The 27,415-nt window shown below is 41.7% G+C and overlaps 1 protein-coding gene across 2 annotated transcripts in view; it reads right to left on the reverse strand.

The window, feature by feature from the left end:
* Window positions 1-7,600: 7,600 nt before the first annotated feature.
* Window positions 7,601-27,415, reverse strand: part of LIX1 (limb and CNS expressed 1) — a 55,445-nt gene continuing 35,630 nt past the window's right edge. For both annotated transcript variants that reach the window (XM_004455953.5, XM_071209156.1), the window contains exons 3-6: window positions 24,457-24,597; window positions 21,767-21,862; window positions 11,989-12,066; window positions 7,601-10,250 (exon numbers count right to left, since the gene is read on the reverse strand). In XM_004455953.5, the coding sequence (XP_004456010.1) occupies window positions 9,963-10,250; window positions 11,989-12,066; window positions 21,767-21,862; window positions 24,457-24,597 (603 nt within the window). In that variant the 3' untranslated portion in view covers window positions 7,601-9,962. The remainder of the gene's footprint in view (window positions 10,251-11,988; window positions 12,067-21,766; window positions 21,863-24,456; window positions 24,598-27,415) is intronic.

Here is a 27,415-nt window from a genome sequence, read left to right on the forward strand (position 1 = left end):
CTCTGTTTTTCAGCTGTGAGTTATCAGGCAAATGGCTCATCTCTCCCTGGGGCCTCAGTTATTTGAATCTCATCACATGGCAGAATCAAAAATGACTGAGCTCTCTTGTCCTGTGTCTGAGTGTCCCTTCATATCAAACCCAGCAAAGGGGTAAGGACATAGCCTGTGTCTTGCCTTTTTGAGGTGTCCAATAAAAAGCCCTACAGCAAGGAGGTGGCTATGGCTCAATCAGTTGGGCTCCTGTCTACCATATGGGAGGCCCTGGGTTCGTGTCCTGGGGCCTCCTTGCCAATGCAGGCTTGCCCGCACACGCAGAGCGCCGCTGGCCCACAAGTGCCAGGGAGAGCCGACTCAGCAAGGTGGTACAACAACAACAAAAAAGGGAGGAAAGTAAAAACACAAGAGCACGCAATGAATGGACACAGAGAGCAGACAGCAAGCAAGCCTCAAGGATGGGGGCTGGGAATTGAAAACAAAAGAAAGCCCTACAGCAATCTTACCAAGTAATCTAATCAAAGTCCCCTTAACTGAATTTAATGCAATCAAAGCGTATCACACCCTGAGGAATAGATTAGTTTACAAACATAATCATTCCCTTTTTGGAATTTATAAAAAAGATTTCAAAATACCACAGATAGCAACATGTGGCTACTGGCTATAGTACTGGACAGCACAGGTAGAGATGTAGCATAAATCTAACCAATCCCTTATTAATGAATATTGGAGTTATTTCTAGTGTTTATTATTAGGGATAATTAAATAAAGAATATCCTTTTGCACCTTTGAGCACATGTAGAAATGTTTCTACAGGATGAATTCCTATAAGTGAAAAATGCTGAGTCAAAGGGACAGAACACATAAAATTTTAATGCAGTTGACTCCAAAAAATACTTTATAAATTTACATTCTCACCAATAGAATGTGAGAATGTTCATGTCCTCATAAATGCAACATCGTTGATGTTTTAGTTTGCTAAAGGCTGCCAAGGCAATATACCAGAAATGGGTTTACTTTTAAAATGGGAATTTATTAGTTTAACAGCTTACAGTTTCAAGGCAGAGAAAAATGTCCAAATCAAGGTGTCATCAGGAGTTTCTTACTCCCCCAGCAGCAGGTGTGGGTGATCAGGCACAGGGTAGGATATGATGGAGGTGTCTGCCAGGCTCTGCCTTTTTCTCTGGACCTTGTTGCTTTCAGCTTCTGGCTGCTCCATTGGTGACTTTCTCAGCTTCTAGGATTTCTTCCCTGTGTCTGTGGTTCTGCCGATTCCAGTTATTAAATGACCCCAGTATGAGAATTAAGACCCATCCTGGGCTTCACAATCTAATCAAAGGCCCTTAACTGCAGTAATTTAGTCAAAAGTTCCCACCCACAATAGGTTTACACACACAGGAATAGATTCTAGGGACATGATCTTCTGGGTCACATCCAACTTCAAACTGTCACAGTTGGGTATTATAATTCTTTATTTTTGGGCAATCTGATTGGTGGAAAATAAAATCTATTTGTTGCTTGATAAGCAGTGAGACTGAAAATTGGAATCTCTTGTGTAAATTGCCTGCTCAGCTTGAAATGTTTTTCATCACTGAATAAACCTGTCTTCATTTTTTGGCCTAGTGGAACCAGATACTAAACCTTCATTCTGTGTGTTTAGATTCCGGAAACTTCCCTCCTCTTACACCGTGGAACTCCTCACAATCTACATCTGGGAACTGGCAGAGAAGCCCCTGTTATTCAGCCAATTGCAGGCAATGAGGGCGATCCTCAAACTCCTGGTTCGATATACAGAAATCGACATTGTGTGGCACAGACATTATCATTCCAGCTTCCCCATTTTTGTAAAGATGAACCAGAGACGCACAAGGTAATGATTTACCTTAAGATATAATAAGCATTTTGCTATTAAGAAAGCAGCTAGTGAGATTAAATGTAAATGAGAATGATTTAATTACCAAAAAGCCAATTCCCTTTGATTGCTTCTCGACTTTAATTCTCAAAATGGTTTATAGGATCAGTGAGAATGAAGAGTAATTTAAATAAAATGAATAGAATGTGGAAATAGTCAACATCAAGGGAAGGAAATGGAAGATAGAATCCAGGGAAGAAATACCTCCACTCATTAAAAGTAAAACTGAGAGAGAGTAAGTAGTAGGGGCAGGGGAAAGGGTTTCTGTTTTGTAGTAGGTATGATTAGTCATCCAGGAATTTGATCCCATCTTTCCCAGAGTTTTCTTCTCTTAAACTGAGTTCCTACTTTTAACTCTGACATTCTTCCCTTTTCTAACTATTTAGCAAACAGAAACTGGATTTAGAAATGACTGGTTTTGCTTTGTTTTGTTTAGACCATTCATTTTAGACCCTGTAAATCCAACTGTCAATGTGTGTGACACCTGCAATGCCTGGGATGAGGTTGCCCATGTGGCGAGATGCAGCCTGGCAAAGCCTCTTTTCAGTGGAATGCAAGCTGAGCCACCCTGGCTTTTCACAAACAACTGGTAAATCAGGCAAGGAAATGCTCTCCTTGGAAATCATGAAGATAATAAAAATTACGTGAAATGCATTCACAATAAGAATGCTCTGGATGCAAGATACTGTGCGGGAAACTTGCCTTAATTCAGTTGACTGCTTTACTGAAACCGGTCTTTACTACATTTGAGTCATCATTTTTTTAAAAAAGGAACAAAGTTTCATTATTTAAATAATTGAAATCTCCTCCCCCTCTTGTTGTTTATTTGCTTTGATGGCCTTGTGATCAAAACCTATTTTAAAAATCCAAGTAGTGGGAAGCAGATATGGCTCAAGAGATTAGGTGCCCATCTACCACATGGGAGGTCCTGGGTTTGGTTCCTGGTGCCTCCTAAATGTAGCTGGATTTTGTCTAGGTTCTTGACTAAGCAACAAGAAATGAATTTCAAGAGCACGTAGTTAGACCAGTAATTTATTAAAATAGGGAGGGAAGAGAAATGGAAGAAAATAACAGATCATGGGTCCCAGGTAGAGAGGAAGAGGCTGAAAAGTGATAAAGAGGACTGATTTATAGAATACAATTTCCCATTATAGATTATAAACGCCCAGGTTTTACTTGTGTGGCCATCATGGCAGGTGGAAAACGGCAAGCGCAGGGCACAGTATGCAGGAACAGACATATGGACCAACACTGGGACAGGCCCTGGGACAGGGTGAAGGCAAGAGAACAAAAGGCCTTTGCACTTGCTTTTTAAATCATTAATTATTCCACCCTTTTGCTAATGGCAGGGAAGGAGTCGCAGCTGTTTGCTGTTTTGATTGATTACCCCACCCAACAATCTCCTGGGAGGGCCCAATGATAAAATCCTTGGTGAATATCCGGGGCTTCTCCTGGCTTCTGGAGGAAATCTCGTTCAGAATGGCAGAATCTCATGAGGGTCTTCCAGCAGCCATCTTGGGGGTATTGATGTCTCCATGGACTTTTTGCCAGGTTCCAGATCCATCTATTGATTCCCTACCTAGCCTGCTTCATAAAGAAGACAGCAGACAGAGGGCTGGCATGAAAGTCTGGCATGGCGAGCTGACTCAACACGGTGATGCAATGAGATGACACAATGAAAGGACACAATGAGGAAATGCAAGAAACACAACAAATGGGAACAGAGGTGGTTCAAGCCATTGGTCACCTCCTGGGTTCGATTCCTGGTGTCTCCTAAAAAGAAGATGAGCACAAAAAGAAAAGACACAGGGCAGACAGCAAGCACAAATGATGAGGGGGTGGAATAAATAAAAATAAAAAATAAATCTTAAAAAAAAAAATCCAAGGAGCCCCAAAATATAAAATAAAATAATAAAATAAAATTCCCTGATCATTTTAAAAAAAATTTAACTGAGAGGGTAAAATATCTCCCACTTTCTAGTTTTACTTAACTATGGTTTCAAAGTGACATTTTCTCTCTCCTGACAATCTTGAATTTCTCTGGATCATCTTTGTTTTCAGAATTTCCATATTAAACCTGAACTCTTGCACCTCTTGCTTATTTACCTTCAGATATTATCTAAAAAATCAAGGCATGGAAACATGGAAATATCTGAGAGGAACACAATGGATAGCCTCAGAGTGAATTGTTTCCAAAAACCATTTTATGATGGTCTGCCTCATGGGTCAGAATAGAGCCACACTTAAGGTTTGCAACTTGCTCAGTAAAAAAAAAGGAATTGATAAACTACCCAGGTATTGAACTGTCCAGTTTTGCCACCACTGTTTTCAATTTTGGGGATGAACTGTTTTCTTTCCTGTTAAGGAGCATTAGCAGGCACTAATAATGATAGCCAGGTTCCACTAGACAGACCAGAGGAAATTTCCTGACTCCCTCACGTAGCAACAGTTCAACACCGAAGATGTATGAAGTGCACTGCAAAATAACATGAGTGATTAGGTTTCTCCACACAGCAGAGCTCTTACATATAAATGAGCACTGCCCCTTCAGGGCCTTCAGGCATGTTCAGGTCCCAACCCCTGGTCCTGTGGGTGTGAACCCATTTGGAAAAAGGACCTTTTAAGATGTTATTAATTGAGGTGTGCCCAAACTAAATGACCACTGTGCTTAAAGTCCTTAAAAGCAAAGAGAAAACACAGGGAGCAGCCAGAAGCTGGAAGTCAGGGGAAGAGAAAGAAGAAGATGCCACCACAAGCAACACTGTGTGGCAATGCCGTGTGATAGAAAAGCCAAAGAAAATTGCCTGCAGCGAGAAGATATAGACCCTGGGAGGAAGCAAGCCTTCTAGCCTCTGAAATCTTGAGCCAATAAATCCCTATTGATAGGCCAACCCACTGTGTGGTATTTGTTTTAGCATTCAGGAAACTAAATCTCGTTTTCTCAATAGGCTTGCTATCCCCCTGAAGAGGGCCTCCTCATGTCAGAATTTTCAGTCTAATTTTAGGATGAAAAGTCCAGAATAATCTAATGTGGTTTTGCTCTGACTTAAGGCAAACTTTCTTTAGTTGCAAGGTATATGATCCACTTGGATAAAGAACAAGAGAGTTTACTGCCGAGTGTGCGGGCCAGCGGCTCCCACCACCCGTCAGGGGCCTCTGCTCATGCCCCCTCTTGGGTCTCAGCCTCTTGGCCAGTCAGCTGCTTCCCTTTCTGCAGACCAGTGCCCTCTGTTACTCATGGTTCCTACTTCCTCATTACTTCAGCCTTATGCAGGTCATAGCTGTCTTGAACATGGCTCTTCTGAATTTAGCCCCTGACTCAAATGGGCTCATTCCTTCCACATTTCTTAGTTCCTGCCGGGGAGAGACAGTGCAATTTTTATTTTTGAGCCAGATTACTCAGAATTACTGGCTAGCCTAGGGGGCAGTTGTAAAGAAGATGGGGCATATCATGTTGTGTAAAAGGGGTATACCAGAGAAGCAGGGACCCTGAGGGTGTGAGGTGGGCAGGGCAAGTGTGTGGCCGATCTGTCCAATGCAGACCTGTTCTCTGTCCTCCCCACGGGCCCTGGAGAAAACTGACTGTGCAGAGAGGCTTAGTGGCTGCCATTTTTAGGTCACACAAATGTCCTGTTTCAAGTGGTACTGACTCAGAAATTTTCACAAGGCCATGTAGGAAAGGAAGGAAAAAGGCACTCATTTTCAGTAAACCAGCAAGTTGAGAGAACAAGATCAGAAGAAGCACCAGGTGTGATGGCAGGGCTAGTAGGGACACTGGTATGCTCATCTCTGGGGAAAAAGAGGAACTAAATGGACTGACTAGAGAACCAATCTGGAAGTGAGAAATCTGCCCCAGGGAGGTTTTTGAATACTATGTCTGAAACCCACAGCAGTCACTAGTTCTGCCCTACCCACGACCACTCACAACCTAGGGAGAGCTGTGGTAGGTCCTATATACTACTTTTTAAGGTACCTTTCTGTTCATACAGGCTGGTGCTGGAAACTCGCCACCATTTATAATATAACTGCCACTTATGACCTTGCTTCTATAGAAAAAGGCATCCTCAGAGTTCAACAACTAACTGACTTACAAATGGACTTGTGGAGCGTCCATTTGCTGCTTAAATTGGGAAATACCTGTAAATAGAAAGCAATCAGGGACTTTGACTTGGGAACACCAGAGAATGAATAGGTTTTTAGAAGAAACTTCTGTTCCCCTTTCCCACCATCTGCTTTGTTCAAAAGAGAAAAGAGCTACTAGGGTGTAGTCAGATTTTAAGAAGTGACTTTAAGCATGCACTAATAGGTAGAGATTTTCATGGTTGCTAGTATAGGATTTAAAAGTAATGCCAAAGACTGGGGCCAAAGTGATAAAAGGTGGAGCTGCTCTTTATGGAGGGAAAAGGCAGCTACAATTCTTTGCCCCTTCTGCGTCTCTCTAACTTGTAGAAGGGGTAGAGAAGCAACCTTCCCCTCACTCATTTAAGTGCATTCTCCCTAGAGGCTGGATGGTGACGGCAGAAAGACCAGGTGTTCTGCCCAGTAAAGTACGAGTGGGGTAGCTTTAGGTCAGAAGATCAGAAACACCCTGTGAAACGGTAGTTGCTCTAGATTCCTGGGCCCTCACCAGAGATTTGGTCAGCAGGTCTGGAAATGGCCTAGGAACTTGCATTTTAAAACAAGTACTCCTGGTGATTCTGGTGCAGATGGTTCATTATCATATTTGAAAGATAGCCCCCAACTGTGGGGCTGACAGGTTCACCTGCTTACGAGGGGTGTGAGTGTATGTGGCTTGCTTTGGTTCTGGACTCCAAACCAGCCCCTTGCCCAAACAAAAGGATATGCTCCTACTTAACTCAAAAGAACTGAACATTGAGTTTGGGATCAAGACCAAGTGGAGGAACAGCTCCCACTTCTTAGACCACAGGCCTCTGATACTTTCCCTGTAGAGCAGTGGTTCTCAACCTTGTTGCACACTGGAACTACCTGGGAAGTTTTAAAAAAATACTGGTGCCTGGGCCCTCTCATGGAGTCTGATTTAATTGGTCTGGGTACAATCTGGACATATGGGAATTTTTAAAGCTCTCCAGGTGTTTTTAATGTGCAGCAAAAATGGAAAACCACTGTGGTAGAGCAAAGGATTTTGGTTTTCCCAGATTCTTGGCTAAAAGCAATTTTAATATGACCCTTTTAACACAATGCTCGTGATAAAAGAAATACTGATCTCTGTATTTCTGCAAGGCAAAACCAATTTTTAAAATAAGAACAATACATAAGAGGTGATACCTTGAATAGCGTTCACCTGTGAACACAGTCAAGGATAATGAAAATATCCTCAGTCTGGCTGCTTTTGTCATTTGGCAAGAAAGAAGGCATGGTATGATAAAATTCAGAATTCTCTAAACACTCTGCTAGAGGTAAAGTCAACTATAGCAACGATTTTGGCTTCTAAAACTTTCCCTAAATAAACAGGAAAGTTTAAACCTTTATGTTTTTTGTTTGTCTGTTTGTCTTTTCCCTCATTTTCCAGAGGCCTCAGAGATTAGATTTCCTGGAGTCTAGGTGCTATAGGCATTTGTTTCAGGACTGTCGTTTGACTATTCTCTTTTTCTAGCAATAGATTCATGAATTTAACGGCAAAAAAAAAAAAGTAGACTATAGCTTTTGAACAAATGGACAACCAAATTCTGAACATTATGGGAATAATGATTTTATTAAATTTGTAATATTCTGATATGTTCATGTGTTTAAGTTTTTTTTTTTTAATAATATGGCGTGCTTTCGTTTTGTAAAAATTTAACTATTACTTATTCAAATACAATGCAGTGCTATATTTAAGGGTGACGGTATTTTTCTTAGAAATAGACTACCTGGGGCTATGTCTGAACTAGGCTGGATACTACGCTATGTTTAAGAGACTGTATATATGCTCCAAATTAGCTGTTTTTAACTTGGGATCCCAGGACCACAGGAGAGCCAGAGTGGACTCTGAGGAGTCCTCATTCTCTCTGAAGCTGTTTTGTAATTCCAAATGTATATGCTTAGGTCTATTTTTCTGGAAGAAGGTCCATAGGTTTTATCAGATTCTCAAAGGCTTTATTAACTAAAAGAAGAAGAAAAAGAAAGAAAAAAGAAAAAGAAAAAAAAGGTTAGGACCCAGTGCTCCATATATTTCAATAAAAAAATCCTCCAGTTCAAATCCCCTTGAAGACAGTGTATCATTGAGAACAAGACGTAGAAAAGAAAAAGATGTATGTAACTTTAATCACACTCAATATGGAAAATTTTGACTTTTTCAAAATGACAGGGTTAAGGATATTGACTGTGAAAAAAAATCACTTTACATAGAAAGTTTCCTTAATTTTAAAATATATTAAGCTTACAAAAGTTAATTTTAATTCCTTTTTGGGAAAACAGAGGAACAAGTTATCTTCTAGGTGATGTTTAGCCTCATTATGAGTGGGAGCATGATTTTTGTTAAAATATTTTAAAATAACATAAATCTAATATTCATACTATTACATTTTCAGATATTAGAGAAGGCCAGATATGTGACTAAATTTTCCTCTGGTATGAAAGGTGTAATATGTGCAGTTAATTTTTTTTTTTATTGTAAGGCTTATTGTTAAATACATGGTCTATTTTACCATAGCTTCTCTGAGGATTTAAGTGACAATTACATTCATACATATTTAGATATGATATTAAAATATCATATTTTTATAAACTTTAGTGTAATTATAATGGGTTTGGCTTTTAGAAGAATTAGCCAGCATTTTTATTATAAAAACAAGAATTGGGAACTTTTTAAATTGAGGAAAATGTTTAATTTGAATTATTGGACATTGCAGAAAAATCCTTGTGTTGTAGATCTGGAAATATCTCTGAACACTTAAAATTGATATAACTTCCCTTCTTAAATTCGATGACTAGGAGCTATCTAAAAATTAATGCATGTTTGCTTTTGATTATATAATCAGTTGATTGGCCCAAAGCCATTTTCAAATAGAGATGGTAATATCATATCCCTTCTTTCAAGAAGAATTCCAGTAATTAAACTTTATAATAACACTATTTTTTAGCTATTGGTTGCTTATGTTCTTTAGTAACAGCAACAAAGAGAGCTAAAGATTCTTTCTCTGACTTCTGAGAAAAAAATCAAATGCAAGCCCTCTGTGACATAATGGTTTTTCAAGACATTTTAAGCTTTACAACATTGTAATTTCATTCATTGTATATATGTGTCTGTGGTGGCAAAAATTAAGACAAATCAGTTCAAATTACCTATTTGCAAATTAAAAATGAACATGATTAACTGCAGGAGTCATATAAATTGGGTATTAATTCTTGAGGAATAAACGTGAGGATTCTATTCTAGGTGACATTTATCCCCATTATGGAAGAGTGTGGTTTCAAAAAAATTGCTATTACAATGATTTCTTAAGCCACATTATATTTATTTAGTATTCTCGTATTATTACTACTTCAGGATCTTTGGTAGTGGGAAGTCCAGATAAAATCTCCAATGTAGTTTTGGATTATACCCAGCAGAATTTAAGCTATCTCTTAGGTTACAAAGTTTAGGAAGAGACTCTGACCCTTATATATTTTTTTAAAAAACAATCCATAGCATAAATTTCATCCCACGTGGTCTTTAAATTGCTGCCTGCCTGCCCCCACCCAGTCCTGGCTGCTGTTGTTTCGGGGGCTGCTGCACTGGCCAATTCTTTGCGATAACATAGATAAGTGAGGCATGTGTCAACCAAGCTGTAGGTTGGTGCCAGGCCTGGAAATATAATTTTCAAACAATCCTTTCTGTCTGAGATGGAGCTTTTGAGCAGGTGATGGAAAACTGCATCAATTGGGATGTTAAACTAAATGGCCTTATAAGAGTCCTACTACTCTAAAAATCTGTGAGAGGAAGGGGTGGGAAGGATTAGTAAGACTTCCGGTAGTTGCTATAGGGTCTAAAAACTCAGAAGAATTTTCTTTTATGAGCTTCCTAATGCTAGAGTCCCACCTTTACCCCGTCAGGGACCCTGAGACCCAGCCGAGGCTAGTGATAGCCACACAGGGCCCTGAGGCTCAGCTGATCATCACTGGGTGCGGCAATGTCGGCGTCATTGTAGATCTGAGTCAGAGCTAAGCTCAGGATTTCTTTCTTCTCTTTGTAAAACCGGAGTTCTTGCCCTGCTTTCCTGGCTTCCTCCAACTCTCTCAGGGCCATTCGCAGCTCTTGAGAAAGGATTCCCGGCGACTCCCGCTCCTTCATGATCCAGTCCAGGGCCATGTGGCTGCGCATCTTTTCATCTAGGGAGTACTGGGAATAGTAGGAGATGACTTCCTGGGAGCCAAGAAACAAACAAAGTCCAAGGGGTAAGTAGAGAACCACAAAAGCACCTGTGCTTGTGACCTTCCAGGCCTCCCTTTTCTTCACCGCTTCCCACCCATCCACAAGGGTTTTTACCAACAACCAAACCTCTCTGATGCTTACACACCGAAGCCGGCATGCTTCTTAACCTCCAGGTTGACTCAAAACACAACCACCAGGAAAGACTCATCATGTGCCCAAAACAAAGTTCTGTTCTTGCTAGAAAATACAAGTCTTCCTTTGAAATATATTCCTATAACAATTAGTACAAACATGATTTCAATTATTTACTGAACCCTTCTGTCTAGCATTACCTCCTTTGGCAAGATAGAGAAGGAGTTCACTACACCGAGGGAATTGGTTTGGGTCACACTCATTATAGAAGTCTAGTAAGCAAGAAGTTTTAGTGAAGGTAACCTCAGGATAAGACTTGGAATCAGGAGTGTTGACCAATTTAGCATAAGGAAAATGACAGCCCAAATGGTTCACAGTAACTACAGAAAGAACTTTTAAAATGTATTATGGAATACAGGCATTATCAATATTGATATTGTAATGGAACTCTCATGGTACATTGTCTCTTACTTTTCCAAATAATTAAAAATGAGTTACTACCTGTCAATTCTCATATAAAATAAATGCAAATACATTGTAATGTCATATATACGCTTGATGGATACAAAGAAGATTGTGTGGAGTGGATGCCTTGCTGAATTTTACTTCCAAGAACATATGGGATTTATTTATGACCTTAACAAATTAAAAACAATCATGGAAAAGTGTTTATAACCAACCCTGCATATTTCAAAGGCCTTTTATAAAATCAAAGGAAAAGAAAAAAAAAATAGCCAAAGCCATCATCAGCTACTCATTTCTTTTCCATCTTTGACATTTTGAAAACCAGACTTTCTAAGCAAAGAGCGACTGAAAACTCCTGGGGCTACAGTACATGAAAAACTCTTACACCCAACCTCATCTTGCTGACCAGTAGAGGATTTGTTCCTCATACAAATGCCAGTTAGGAAATTCTCAAACATAAACTGCCGTCTTTCAAATTCTAAAGATGGAGAAAGAATGGATAAAACTTGGAGGACTAAGTGAAAACTGCTGAAAACACAGGAGGTAATTTTGCCTTTAACATTAAAAAGAGAGAGGATGCATCCCACGGGTAATAAAGAAATAATAAGCTTGTTTCCTAGAAATAAAGAAAAAAGTTCTAAACCAAAAAAATGGGAGTGATTCAATGGCATCTAGTCTACCTAATTATTTCTGCTACCCCTTGGGAACTTTTAGTGGGGGTGGGAAAAATCCTTTCCCTAAAACCAACGTCACCCCTCTTCAATAATGTATTCTCAACTTTCATTTTACTTGGGAAGAGGGAAGCAGGGACAAGTTCTGTGCAAGTAGGCAGGGCAGGTGCAAGAGTAGATTGGGCATTTGACTTGGAAACTAAGACTGTTTCCACGGTCCCTCCATTCTGCCATTCAGTACAGCTATCAGAACCAGTCCTGTGCCCAGCCAGCGTTCTTCTTAGTGCATGTATATGGTTGGTCCCTGACTCAACTGGACTCTTGAATGTATTTCTTCATGGTGTCCTCTGCTCTTATAAATCAGATATCAAATTGAAATAGGAAAATCTGAATAAAGAACTCTCCTAGGAAGATGAAGAGCTACCATCTGCTTAGTCCATACCTTAATTGGGAAATCTCACCTGTCGGGAGCACTTTGTTTCACGGAGGGCTTTTAGGCTTCCGTTCCAATGCAATAGTTGGAAAATGGTCATCAGCTCCTACAAAACCCAAACACCTGTCACTGGTCTTGAAAGCAGAAAAGCAGACATGAAAGAACGTCTGTAGTGAGAGCTGAGTAGGGTGTAACTCTGATATTCAAATACATCAGGAAAACAGAATATATTTTATTGTCAAAATGTTCCAGGACTTTTCAAAGACCAGAGTCCCCAGGCTTTTGCAGCATTCTTCCTTCCCTCTCCTTTTGTATGCATAACTGCACAGTATAATGACTAAACAATTGATGAATGTCTTTTAAAATTTATATATATATATACTCTAACAATTCCATACCCAACATGTTGGCCTATAGCTATACCAGCATATGTGAGAAATAACGTATAGGCAAGATAATCCATTACATTATTTTTCGAAATTGCCTGACTCTGGGAAAATCCCAAATATTCATTTTTAGGGGAATGGTTAAATAAAATGTAGGGAGTAGGAGGAAGAGATGTGATGTGGGGGCGTTTTCGGGACTTGGAGTTGTCCTGGGTGGTGCTGCAGGGACAGTTACCGGACATTGTATGTCCTCCCATGGCCCACTGGGTGGACTGTGGGAGAGTGTGGGCTATGGTGTGGACCATTGACCATGAGGTGCAGCGGTGCTCAGAGATGTATTCACCAAATGCAAGGAATGTCTCATGATGATGGAGGAGGTTGTTGTTATGGGGGGAGGAGTGGGGTGAGGGAGGAGGGGGTATATGGGGACCTCATATTTTTTTAATGTAACATTAAAAAAATAAAAATAAATAAAAATAAATAAAAAAATACAAATAAAATACAACACATCCATAATACTGAATACTTTTCAGTCAGAGATGAGAACACATTCTAGGTCCTGATATAAACAGTTTCTATGGTGTGTTGCTTCTTTTTTAAAAAAAGGCAAGGTGTACAACAGTATACATTGTATATTACTATTTGAGTAAAAAAGGATAGAAGATCCCTATATATTAATACACACGCTAGGCTTGTGAATGCCTAACTGTCCTGGCAAGATAGAGAAGACTCTGGTAACATTCATTGCTTCTGGGGAGGGGAAAGGAGTGCCTGGAGACAGGGTGACCTTCACCTGATAATCTTTTGTACCTTTTGAGTTTTTAATCATATTATACAGTAAAACAATATAAGTTAAAGCATTTTAAATGCCAAAAACTAAACACATAAATATAAAATATATATTGGACAAGCTACAAAAAGTGTAAGGTATTCCTAAATTTACAAATTCAGTCAAGAAAATTCCTTAAAATATGAACAATAAAGTTTGTATTGTGATTAAAACTCATCCATCGTTTCTGCATCCAGTGTCATTGTCTGAACATAGCACTGAGACTTTCTACTGGCACTTTCCTTGCCTTGCTTGGTATGAAGCTAAAGTGTATAAACCTACTTTGCTTTCCTAATGTGATTAGAACAAGCAGTTTTCCACTGACACTGTCTGCATTTCATTTATGGAGTTTCTTTTTAGTCATAACGACATCTATTGTGGATTAATAGCACAAACCACAAACATATAATTATTGGAAAATAACTCAGTATGATTGAGGAACTTCTTGGGAGTGAAAATGGTCATGAAAATATTTAGACAAATGTCCTACCCATTCAAAAGAGGTGACTTTATTTCATTAACTCTGGCTTGCTCAGGAAAAAGTTTTCATTATCTTAGATTTCAGACATCTTAATGTTATTTGGTAAAATTTAAAATGACATGATTATCAGAAAAGCATTTAGTACTATTCTCATGTCTAAGATTACCACTAGAATTTAGTTTCTCCTCTTTTCCATCTGATATCCAGTTTGGGATTTTGTTTATGTTCCACTGCACAGTAAGCATACTGAGAGCTCACAATGACCTCAATAAAAGCAAAACCATTTCTTTCTGTTAATAAAATATGACATGGATACTATCTGACTTTCTTCTTCCCCCAAACCTGCTGTCTGCACAGAGTCCAGGGTCCAGGGTCCAGGGTCCAGTGCCCAGGGAACTGCCCCTCTCATGCTTTCTCTCCTCCACTTCTCCCTAGGTTGGTCCAGATTTTTGCTCTGTCACATCAACCTGCTAATTGGGAAAGGTGGGAATGGTTTGTTCAATAAATCAGATGTTGCCCAATCCCAGCTCTCAGTGCAGTCTTCTCAATCTTTCCCACTAAAATAACCCTAGTGACTGAGGAGGGTGAATTTGTGCTGTCTCCTGCCTCCCCACTATACCCCCAAGCCTACAAAACTGAATGCTTCACATCATAACAACCAATAGGAAAGCTCTTTATGTCTTGATATAGAACAATCTATGTTAGAGGAAGGCCAATGTTTGCAAACAAGAACTTTCTTATAGTTTCATGTTTTATGTTAAGAATTCACTGTAATTTCATGTTCCTTTCTATGATATGTACATTTCAAAAAATAAATACCAGCCAACTCCTTCTCCTGATCCCCCGAAAGTCCACATATAAATCTGACAGCCCAGGAAGATATATTGGGTTTGTTTTGTGGCTTCCTGTATCCCTCTGGCCTTCCCCTGTGTCCTTGCTGGCTAATTTGAGAAAGTCTATTGCTATCAAGGCTCTCTAAGCAACTTCTCTAATCACAGTTCCCCTTAACTCTATCCTCTGGCAAGTGTTGTCTTAGAAAGGTACTCTTCTCCCTCCAACGTCTCCAGTCTCTCATTTTTATCTATACACTAACACCCCCACCTCCTCTACTTCCCAGAAACACTCCTGCTATTCTACCCAGCAATTCCCCTAAGACTTTAGAATCCACCCTTCTGTTGTGAACACAACCAGAAACTTGAGTCGTGCCTCTTCATAACATACCTCTCTCAAAAACCTCCCCTAAAAGACTCAAACTGTTTTTGCCTCAAAGGGGAGCATCATCTTCCTCACCCACTGTCTTGTCTAAACTTCTGTTCCATCACCAAGCGTTTTTCTTCTCTTGGGTAAATAATTTCCTCTTCTTCAGCAATGCTCTTGTTCCTAAAGTTCCCTAGGAAAGATGACCTGTTTTCCTCCTACATTATATCTTTTTTTTTTAATTGACTTTGTAATAATATTACATTAAAAATATATATATGAGGTCCCATTCAACCCCACCCCCTCCACCCCCCCTCTCCCCCCCCCAACAACACTCGTTCCCATCATCATGACACATCCATTGCATTTGGTAAGTACATCTTTGGGCACCTCTGCACCTCATAGACAATGGTCCACATCATGGCCCATACTCTCCTCCATTCCATCCAGTGGGCCCCGTGAGGATTTACAATGTCCGGTGATTGCCCCTGAAGCACCATCCAGGGCAGCTCCACGTCCCAAAGACGCCTCCACCTCTCATCTCTTCCTGCCTTTCCCCATACCCATCGTCCACCATGTCCACTTTTCCCAATCCAATGCCACCTCTTCTCTCCTACATTATATCTTGATCAAGTTCTTGTCCTCTTCTCTAGAAATTTCAATCTTCCCACTATTATACAAAGTATATTTAAATATTTACACATACTTCCTGTCTCACTTCTTTATTTCCCCTCATAAGACTCTATTCATTTTCTCATATTTCCCAAGTTTAGCCCCATGAAATCCTTTTCTACCTCTATCTGATTCCATTGGAGGGTAGTTGTGGCCTTCTATGAGGAATCATTTCCTAATTTCACCATGATTCCTCACTTCTTGGTTTTGTTTTTTTTAAAGATTTATTTTATTTATTTCTCTCCCCCCACCCCACCCCATTGTCTGCTCTCTTGTGTCCATTCACTGTGTGTTCTTCTGTGCCCGCTTGCATTTTTGGCGGCACCAGGAATCTGTGTCTCTTTTTTGTTGCGTCATCTTGCTGCATCAGCTCTCTGTGTGTGTACCACTCCTGGGCAGGCTGCACTTTTTTCACATGGGGCGGCTCTCCTTGCGGGGTGCACTCCTTGCGCGTGGGGATCCCCTATGTGGGGGACACCCCTGCTTGGCATGACATTCCTTGAACGTGTCAGCACTGCTCGTGGGCCAGCTCACCACACGGGCCAGGAGGCCCTGGGTTCAAACCCTGGCCCTCCTATACGGTAGGTGGATGCTCTATCAGTTGAGCCACATCTGCTTCCCTCACTGCTTGGTTTTCACAGTCTCACTTTCTACCTGGAGAAGCCCTGTGCCCATCACCGTAAAGAAAGTGACTGTGAAAAAAAAAAAAAAAGAAAGTGACTGTGGTTCACTTGGAGATGAAGTGTCTGTTCTGTTCCTCACTGAGCCTTTTGGACACTATTACTTGTTATAAGGGCTAATCTAGAAGCTTGGGGAATTTGTCTGGATTGACATGAAAAGCTGGTTTCATGGGTTAGGCCAGGACTAGGGTGAGGCAAGTAAAGTACTTACTTTAGGTATGTGAGGTGAGCTGTGTAAATTGAGGGTCTTTTATTTAAAATCCTATCTTTATTTACAATTTTGATATTTTGTTCATGGATTTGTCTTTGCATTCATTTTATTTGTATTTTTTAAGTATTATATTATAACATCATTTATCTTGCTTACCGAGTTTTTTGGCATCCCTTTAAATTTTGTACCTCGCTTGCCTCACCGTTCATGGGCATTCAGTCCAAGTAGTCACTCAGGCCCCGCATCTCTGCTGTTGCTATCAGGCCTTGCATTGTCATATTGCACAGGGCCCAGAAAATTGTGTGGCAGGTCCTGATCAGTTGAAGTAAATTTAAAATCGAATGGGGCATTGAGCCCTGTGTTTTCTTTTTCTTCAGGGAAAACTGCAGTTGCTTTCATTCTAACAGCCCTCCTGGTTCATTTTGTCATCCACTCAATTTAGGCCAACAGCAACGGGCTCTGTCAGGCCAGTGCTTCCTGGGGTTGCCTCTTATTAGAAACAATGTTTGGCTTGCAGCTACTTTGTGGGGAGAAAATGCACACTGCTTCTCTCTAGAACTATGTCGAGGAGACTGACTTGTTTCTGGGCTTCATCAGAAGCTAGAGAAACAAACAATGTAAATTGAGAACTTGAAAAACAGGTGGGCACCATCTTCCCACCCAAGAGAATGGATTTAAGGGGAAATTTGTTTATGAGGTGAGGTTTTAAAAAGACGACCTGGAGAACTTAGCAAAGATGTAAATAAACAACTCTTTCTTGGATTGCATTAGGTTTCAGAATAAATATATTAACCAGCTTCAGTCAAAGTCTGCCTAGAATCTGACTTTGACAAAACTCAGTGACTAGTGCTGCCCCTAAACCAACCCTCAAGTGTCAAGCGGTTTCCACCATGACAAAGCGACCTCAGAACAGGCATCCCGGCTTCCCCGGCCCCTCCTGAAGGTGCACAGAGCCCGCTCATGTTTCTTGTGCGCTCTGCCCGGCTGGCTGGCTGCCCCCTGGAAAGCCCACGGGCAGTCAGGAGACACCAGACTTGTTTTTCTGTCCTACACAGCCGGCCATCGCTGGATACAAAACACATCTATTATCCACCTGGGGTACAGAATTGCCCTGTCAGCGGCAGAAACAGCCCAGATCTGCGGTGAGTTGCCATTAAGTGCAGACATGCGCTGAGGGGTTTAACCCAGCCACTGAGGAAGGTGCTGGGTCCCCGCAGGCAACCTAGAGCTGGCAGAGGGAAGCGGGGTGTGCTCCCTGCGCTCTCCTCCTGGGTCGCCGGCATCCCTATTGAGGGGACGAGCTGTGGGTTTTCCCTGCCCTCACAGTGTCGTCTTTCTTTGCCCCCATCCTGCACCCAGCCTTGTTTATGAGAATTTAGGAAGCATGTTCACAGTAATTAAAATTATTAATTCTGGGGAAGCAAGCGACTGAGCACCCCCTCCCACATGGGAGGTGCTGGGATGGGTTCCTAGTGCCTCCTAAAAAAACAAAAACAAGCAAAACAAATGAGAAAGAAAACAAAAACAAAAAACTCAGGCAGGGAAGCCGATGTGGCTCAGATCGTGCACCGGTTTCCCACACACCAGGCCTGGAGTTCATTCCCCAGTACCTCAAAAAAAGAATTATTTCACATATTTAAATATATTACTACATGAGCTACACAGAAACACACAGCCTATAGCAAGGTGATTAAAGTATTAGTAAAAAAAAAAAGGTTGAGTAGAAACTTTCATAATATTTGAAAGGAAGGAATATGAAGAATTTTTTTGTTTTTTTAGTCTCGCCTTCTCATTTTTGGCAGACTAACCCAATAACATTCAAAATCATTCTTGATTTTCTGATATTAGCTATGAAATTATATACAAGCTACCGTGTACTGGGGGTAGGCAATGTTCATTCTATAATAAAAAATACAAAGTCCTTTTGACAAGGAGAAAAATTAAAATAACTGAGGCCCTCTCTGGGAGAAGCACTGTGTTAGATGCTTTGTGAATGTCATCTTATTTGTCATCTTTGTGAATGTCATTTTATTTGTCCCACAAAAACCTTACATTTATTTTCCTATTTTAGAGATGAGAAAATTGAGTCTCGGAATGGCTAAGTTCACACATGGGAAGTGGGAGCAGACTTCATACCCAGGGCTGTATGATTTTAAAGGGGTATATTATTTTTTCCCTCTGATTTCAGATAGTAATAAAGAAAAATCATGGACCCTTTTAAGTTCCACCCTTGTGTTCTACAGCTGTGTCCCTGAAGCATTTGTGCTGGGGAGCTAGCTACCTTGACATCACTTGAAGCCTTAGGCTTAAGTTGTTAAGGAAGTAGTTCATCTAACAGCCTCTTTGTTTTTTCTGTTTTTGTTTTTGTTTTCTGTCTTTTTTATTTATTTTTTAAGAGAACTTGTAGGTTTATTAAGAAATCATGCAGAAAATGCAGAGTTCCCATATAAACATACCCCCCCACACACACACACAATTTCCCCCATCATCAACACTTTTCTAGCAGCCTCTTGCTGCTTCTAGTAAAGGAGTCGTTCCTCAGAAATACATGTCACAGCAATTGTTAACCTTCACTGAGCATTTACCACATGCCAGGCACTGTACTGGGCTCCTTCTACCTTGTCCCATTTACTTCTCACAATGGCACTGTGAGGTCGGTACTATTCTCTCTGATTTACAGGTGAGGGAACAGATCCGGAACTAAGATGTAGAGCCAGGCTAGACCCAGTCAACTGAATCCAAAGCCTGTGCTCAGAGCCACTGAGCTCACACGTGTCCCTGTCTACCCCAGCAGTGTGGAAGTTTGAATGATGCTTCCCAATAAATACATGTTCTTAATCTTAATTCATGTCCCTGTGTGTGTGAACTCATTGTAAATAGGACCTTTGGAAGATATTTTTAGTGTGGCCTACTGAATCCGGTTGGATCTTAATCCACACTACTGGAGGCTTTATAAAGAGAACTTGGAAATCATAGAGACCAGAAAAGAAAGGACATTGTCATGTGATAGGAGGCTGAGCTACAAGCTGAGGGACCCTGAAGATTGCCAGCACTAGTAAACTGTTATAGTTTTGGGGGAGAAAGCAGACCTTGCAGATATCTTGATTTGGGACTTCTAGCCACAAAACCATGAGCCAATAAATGCTTGTTATTTTTGTGTGGTATTTGTCATAGCAGCCAGGCAAATTGAGACAGTAGACTTTAAGGATGATACCTGATCTCTTCCAAACCAAGTCAGGCTACTTCAAAGTTCAGTAAGACCATGGCCATCCAGAAAACTAGATGACCAAGATCTTCGCAGGATAGGGTGAAGAAAGAGTGGCTTTGCTTCAGTCATACAGGGGGCTGGTGAATAAAAATCATGATTTGAAAAATAGGCAGGAGGGACATATCCACTTGAAGTGGCTCTGCCACTATAGTCAAGAAAAGAGTTTGAAAGTTCTCAACAAAGGTATTTGAAAGCTTGTGGCTTCAGGGCTCAGCTGCAACACCATTATAAATTATACCATGATGAACACTTGTGTTCATAAAACTTTCTCTCTCTGATTATTTCTTGGAATCTAACATAAAGAAATAGAATCACTGTGGAGAAAGGCTTGCATATCGATTCCTACCAGCAGAGCACATGCATGGATGATAAACTACATTCAAGCTTGGTGTTTGGGGAAACGGACTTGGCCCAGTGGTTAGGGCGTCCGTCTACCACATGGGAGGCCCGCGGTTCAAACCCCGGGCCTCCTTGACCCGTGTGCAGCTGGCCCATGCGCAGTGCTGATGCGCGCAAGGAGTGCCATGCCACGCAGGGGTGTCCCCCGAGTAGGGGAGCCCCACGCGCAAGGAGTGCGCCCCGTAAGGAGAGCCGCCCAGCGCGAAACAAAGTGCAGCCTGCCCAGGAATGGTGCCGCCCACACTTCCCGTGCCGCTGACGACAACAGAAGCGGACAAAGAAACAAGACGCAGCAAGTAGACACAGAGAACAGACAACCGGGGGTGGGGGGAGGAATTAAATAAATAAATAAATCTTTAAAAAAAAAAAAAGCTTGGTGTTTGAGCAGCGCACATTTCATACCCAACCACTACTGAACTACCATCTGCCAAGAACAAGAACAAGTTAGGAATGTGAGCTCAGAAATCAGAATGGTTGGGTCGGAATCCTGATTCTGGCATTTGCTAGCTGGGCCTAACTTCCTTCAGCAATAGCACAAACAATAATAATATCTACCTCATATGGTTGTTGTGAAGGTCAAATTATAATAATATTTAAGTGCTTAGCACAGTGTCAGACAAAGTAAGTATCCAATAAATTGGTGGTGCTGTTGTACAGTGTTGGACAAAGTAAGCTTCCAATAGATTATTATTATTGTTGTTGGTACTGTTGTTAATAAGCCTATTTGATTTGCAAATAATAGGTAATGTAGTTCCTCAAGCCTCTAATTTCTTGACGGCAGTGGATGAAAAAGGACTACAAATTGCTAAATTTTTGGATTACGTTAAAAATAGGAGGTGGGAGATCTTGTTTAATAGAAATACACTACCAAAATTGAGGAGGAGCACTGTCTGGCGTATATTATGGAAATATTCAACAAATTCTGAAAAATTAAGAATCAAATGGTCACAACCAACACATCAAATTGATTTTGTGCAAGGAGAACTGTTTCAGAGAGAAGATGGCAAAATGTTACAGTCATAAGATGATGTTCTTCACTTGCTTCTTAGACTTAAGTCTTTTACTCCCCTTCTTAAAGCAAAGAGTGTACCATGCTTGCTTATTTGTTTTCACTTACAAGGGTGTGGCTGAGGTATAGCTCTTGTATGGTCTCTAGGAGGGTTAAATAAAAATGACCCAAACCTATCAGACCAAAAGAAAAGAGTAGATTATTGGTACAGGAGATGTCAATGATAAGAGTGACAGTTTCTCTCAGGCTTCTGGATTGAATTGTGTACCCCATAAGACATGTTGACATTTTAATCTGCATCTCTGCTGTTGTGAACCTATTTTTAAATAGGGCTTTTGAAGATGCTATTCTTAGTTAAGGTGTGGCCCAACTGAATGAGGGCAAACCTTAATCCAATAAGGTTGAAGTCCTTATAAGCAAAGGAAATTGGACACAGAAGTTAAAATCAAAAGTCAGCAGAAACTAGAGGAGCCGACACAAGGAGAGAGAGAGATCATGATGTGAGGGAGGACTGCTGCAATGCTACAGACTGGAGCAAGTGAGCCATGCTGATACTTTGATGTTGGACTTCTAGCCTCCAAAACCATGGTTTAAGCCAACCCGTTATGTGGTATTTGTCATAGCAGTGCTGACAAACTAAAACACAAATAAATAAGTGGCAGGCAGTCAGGTACCTGAAATTCCAGCATGGTTTTCCCCATGTTTGACTCCAACATGTAGTGGTAGGCTCCAATGCTGGTGCTGGGGTCATCAGCGTCATCTAATGTGCCCTTGGGAAGGAAAGTAGTAAAAAAACGTTACTGATTTTTCCTCCCCTTCTCTGGCTAGTCATGAATTAATTCTGTGGTCACACAGTAAGCCTTCTCTTGTTCTATGCCTCCAAGTATCTATTCTACAACCAAGTCTCCAATTGATTTTAGATAAAAGCCTTAATCTTACCATGACTCAGTGAAGAGGGTTTTGAAAAATCACTTTGAATCTAGCTTTTAATTAGACTGCCAACTGGTTATATATTCCCTGAAAGGGTATTTATCCCAAAGTAGAAATTCCAATACATTCCACGTGACTTTTGTTGGTGGTGGCACTCACATTTGCGAGGCTGCCCTCCAGGGCTGCCTTCATTGACTGCGGAAATCATGAGGCGTTGATTTTGCTCCCATGACATCAACCAGATGTGTAACTGATATGGAAAGAATTCTCCGGTTGGATGGACCATTCATATTTTACTGCCTTGATGCTTAATAGAAGCGCTTCATAATACACTGGTGTTTGGCCTGGAGACATGATCTTGGTTTATATTTATATTGATTTTATTTATTCTTTAGGAAATAAAGTGGGTGGGTGATGGGTGGAAACTAAGTTCCCTTTCAATACGGTTGGGGGAATGATGGCAAAAAAAAGCTAAAGTAAGCTTTAAAATGACATTTGGGCCAAATAGATCTAGCTTGCCCTTCAATATCCCATGGCCTTGGATTCCTGGGAAGGTGGACAATAGCGACTTTGTGAGACTGAGCAAACAACTGCCAGCATCAGATAGCAGTAAATTTATAGCTATTGAATGCAATAACATTAACACACTGCGGTTGTAATATTTATGTTGGCTTTTTAAATATCCCAGAGGAAATCCATCCAGAAGCCTGCAAGCAATATATCTTCTCTTTCCTTAGAAATTTCCATGAAAAAAATGATAAATTACATTTACACTGAAGGCCTCTCCCTGCTCCTGAGTAAATTCCACACCTATATAAATCAGGCATCATTTTCCTAACTTCTGTTCCTCAAAGGCACTTGAAATTTACAAGGTCGGAAAATAAAGACTTCCTTTCATCCTCAGCCCAGATAGAGAACAGAGCTCCCTGAAGTCTCGCTGGCAGGTCAAAGGCTCTCCTTCCACTGCCTCTTCCCTTATCTCTCCTTTCAATGATAAGAGCATTTACGAGGAGAAAAGGAGCCAAAGGTCACTGCTGCTCTGATATTGTCTCCTTCTTCTTAGCAGCTTCAGCGATGTGACAGCATCTTTTTAGTCAGAGTAAAGAAAAAAGGAGGAAGATCTCAGATGGTGTTTTATCCGTGCTAAAAGGCCAAGTCAGAGGTGGAGAATCTCTTTGGAAATGTCAAGTTCCTGCCCTTGGAGGACTCACAGTCAGACACCGGCCTCCTGCGCTGGGAGCACAGGTGGGAACCCAGGGCCTCCACTGTGGTTTATAGCTAGAAGTAGCATGGGTCAGGAGCTCCAAATTATTAATGTGGCAAATAATATCTACTCACAGATTTCTGAGAAAATGTCCTATCTAAATTTCTGAAACAGGGTTTTTTTGTTCTTAAAATACGTTGCATTTAATTATGTTTATTTCGGGTATTTTCAAATCTCCCTGAAAGAAATCATTGCTATTAACCATGGTAATGCTACTAACTAACATATATTGGGCATACAGCTCTCCCCAGGAATCTTATAACCAAGCAGAGAGGATGCATTACACAAGCCAATCAGGGTTTCCTTTAAAAAACAAAACAAAACAGATTTTAGAGCCCCATGCCGCTGAGTAGGTAATTGGCACTTTTGAATAGCACCTCAGATGATTTTTCTAATTAGTCAGGTTTGGGAAAAATTAACCTAGTTTACCACTAAGATTAAAATGGTGGTAGGGAAGTGGACTTGGCCCAGTGGTTAGGGCGTCCGTCTACCACTTGGGAGGTCCGCAGTTCAAACCCCGGGCCTCCTTGACCTGTGTGGAGCTGGCCATGTGCAGTGCTGATGTGCGCAAGGAGTGCCCTGCCACGCACGGGTGTCCCCCACATAGGGGAGCCCCACGCGCAAGGAGTGCACCCCGTAAGGAGAGCCGCCCAGCGCGGAACAAAGTGCAGCCTGCCCAGGAATGGCGCCGCCCACACTTCCCGTGCCGCTGACGACAACAGAAGTGGACAAAGAAACAAGACGCAGCAAATGGACACAGAGAACAGACAACCGGGGGAAGGGGGGGGGATTAAATAAATAAATAAATCTTTAAAAAAGAAAGTGGTAGTCAATTGTCAGGGTCCTTGGGCCTTAAAAGAATCAATGCCCCTCAAAAAACAAACATTCCAATAAACAAATCTAGATGGCTCAAATTATCTACCTTGAGCTAAAGCTTGAAAAGTTGTGATCCAGGGAGGCTGAAGAATATTACTGAGACTTGAAATTAGGAGCCAGTTCTGTGATTTCAATCCAAGTATTCTTTTTGCCGAAAACTCATGATTGAATGAATACACTCAAAACTTACATAATTCTTAAAAAGAAACTCTGCTCATTTTAGCATCTTGCAGCTTTCAAATGCCTCAGTGTTCTCAGTGCAGCCAGCTCCTCCCTTCCCTGGTGGGTACTTACGCTGGTGGAGGCAACTGCTTCCTGAACACTTTCCATAATGAATTCCTTGGTGATCCTGCGAGAGGGCAGCTCATTGAAGAGGGAATTGATCAGGGCCACTTTTGCAGCATCCCGTCTGGCCTCAGCTCTACTTAAGCAGCACTTAAGAAGGGAATGAGAAAAGGAGTCATTAAAGGATTCAGCAGTCTCCCCATTTCATCCCTGCATCAGCGGGTCTCTGCACATTTCTATTCACATATTTTTTGTCTGGGCCTATTCTTTCAGACCCATTGCTAATCCCCCTGATGATCATGCAGATTTCCTTTCAGCTCTAAGGTCTATGCAAATGTCCGCATTGGTCTTCATTTGCCTTTTGTCTTATTTCACAGTCTTATTTCAATGAATGTCTACTATGTACCAGAGCCTTTGCATACTCTGTTAATAAGTAATAAAAAAGTAATAATGGCTCCTGTTGTGTGCTAGGTGATTTACATTCATTATCAGGTCCCTCCACAAATCCTAATCCTTGAGAGAGAAACATGTCAGGAAAGAAGAAAAGTAGAAAAAGGAGAAATACTTATAACACGGTAATTAAAACATAGGTTCTGTAATCAGAATGCTTGGGGTCAAATCCCGGCTCTGGTATTTACTAGCTGGAAGACCTTGGACAACTGCCTCAATTTCCTCCACTGTAAAATGGGACTAACACCATAGAGTTGAGGTTAGAACTAATTAGGTAATAGAGATAAAGCACTGAGAATACCTGGCACAGGGCATACTCTTTGAGGGTTGGCTATCAAGCACATAAATGCCCCAGTCTTATATTTTTTTTCCTTCAGGTTTGCAGGAAGGTACTGCTGCCAATATCAAGAGGACAGGGAAGCAGACTTGGCCCAGTGGTTAGGGCATCCGCCTACCACATGTGAGGTCTGTGGTTCAAACCCGGGGCCTCCTTGACCCGTGTGGAGCTGGCCCATATGCAGTGCTGATGCGCGCAAGGAGTGCCCTGCCATGCAGGGGTGTCCCCGGTGTAGGGGAGCCCCATGTGCAAGGAGTGAGCCCCGTAAGGAGAGGCGCCCAGCGCGAAAGAAAGTGCAGCCTGCCCAAGAATGGCGCCGCACACATGGAGAGCTTGACACAACAAGATGATGCAACAAAAAGAAACACAGATTCCTGGTGTCCTTGATAAGGATAGAAGCAGTCACAAAAGAACACACAGCGAATGGACACAGAGAACAGACAACTGGGTGGGGAGGAGGGTAGGGGAGACAAAAAAAAATCAAGAGGATCCCCTTCCCTAACGTTGGGGTTATCTATTGTTTTTGCTTGTCCAGTAGTTATCCCACACCTGCCTTCTAATATCACTTCCCTGATTTTCTTGAGGACTACTCTCTCTGCTTTGCTCTCAGTCCCTGTGGTTTGGGTGCGACATGCTCCATTGTGCTCTGAAGGGTGTGGCTACAGCCTGGCCAATCAGCACCACATTCCCTTGTCTACAGTGATGGCTCAGGACAAGCACCTGACCTAGTCCAGCCTTTCAGGAACTTTGACTGGAGCTCTGGAAGAGACCTCCCTTCATCTAGGGTTGCTGGAGCTACTGCAGCCATTTTGCTACTACAAGGGAAGAGCCTGCCTCAGAATGGAGGTAATACAGAGGAAAGCAGAGACAAGGGATGGACTATTTCTGAGACTTGCAATCTCATTCGATTCTCTGAATCCAGCTGAACCCAAACTGACCATGATGGGTTTCTCAATTATGTTAACTGATATTTTCCCCTTTTCCCTTAACCTTGCTTTCACTGGCTTTCTGTCATGTGCAGTCATAACAGTCCATATTAATACAAGAAGCTTGAAACTTTCTGTCGTTCTTGTACCTTTTTTTTGGGTTGAATGCAATGTGGCTCATCCACATGCATCCACATGTTGGTTGTCTCCTCTTCCTTGGCCAGCTGGGCCCAAAGTCAGTGGCCATAAACAACCTCTGATTAGTAACTCATTAAAAAAATCCATTTCCCCAAATGCAATGTTTCTCTCCATCCTCCTAGCCTGGCTTCCCTATGTCTGACATGGATCTGTTCTCTGTAACTTGATTGTTTTCTGTCCACTCTGTCTCTTCTTATGAACTAACAATACTGGGTCTTCAAATTCCAGCTGGCATGGAACCTGGGGAACCCAGATGTGGGGGTGAGGCCCTATGAGAACTGGACTGACCCTGGAGTGCACACCTGTTGGAGAACCCCAGGGTATGATGGCCTCTCTTCTGCAAGCTCCTGTGACCCCAAGGCCCACTTAGATCCTATTCCAGGGCTCCTAGTGGGAAAAGCCCAGGGGGAGATGGTCAGACCCAGATTCTGGTCAATGCAGCACTCCTGGCTTGGCAGTTGTGAGACCTGGACCATCTGAACTTTGGAGGCTAATTTCTTCCTTGGACAAATGGGAAGGCTAGACTCTCTAATCTCCCAGGCTCCCTGTGTGATTCTAAGAATCAGTGGAGATTGGTGACTGATTTGAAATAAGAGTGAAGGTACAAAAGACATGCTTCATTTTGTGGTTTCACAGTCTCAAGGACTTTAGACCACCAATGCACCCCTCCAGTTTGCTTTCACCTCCACCACATCTGCCCCATGTTGACCAGCTGATCAGCTCTGATTTGTCTCGGGAACATTCCAAACTTACATTCTTGTGTCCTCCAGAGTCTGCTTCTCCTTTCCATCTCCACAAACCCAGTTTGAGCCCCCTAAGGTCAGGTTTCCCCCTCTAACCTCCTGCACCATATATTACAATCATCACAGACTTGACTAGAGATTACTTGTTTTCCTCCCCACATAGCCAAGGCCTGTGACGTGTCCCTTGGAAGCTTTTTGAGCATCCTCCACAGCATCTGGGCCCAGAGTCAGTGCCTGGAGGGTCTCCTGCATGGTTAGTGCATGGATGAAGTAAATACAAGACTTCCAAAACGGCTGGAAGATGACACTGAGGA

Source organism: Dasypus novemcinctus, chromosome 2, assembly GCF_030445035.2.
Source record: "Dasypus novemcinctus isolate mDasNov1 chromosome 2, mDasNov1.1.hap2, whole genome shotgun sequence".
Classification (NCBI taxonomy): Eukaryota; Metazoa; Chordata; class Mammalia; order Cingulata; family Dasypodidae; genus Dasypus; species Dasypus novemcinctus.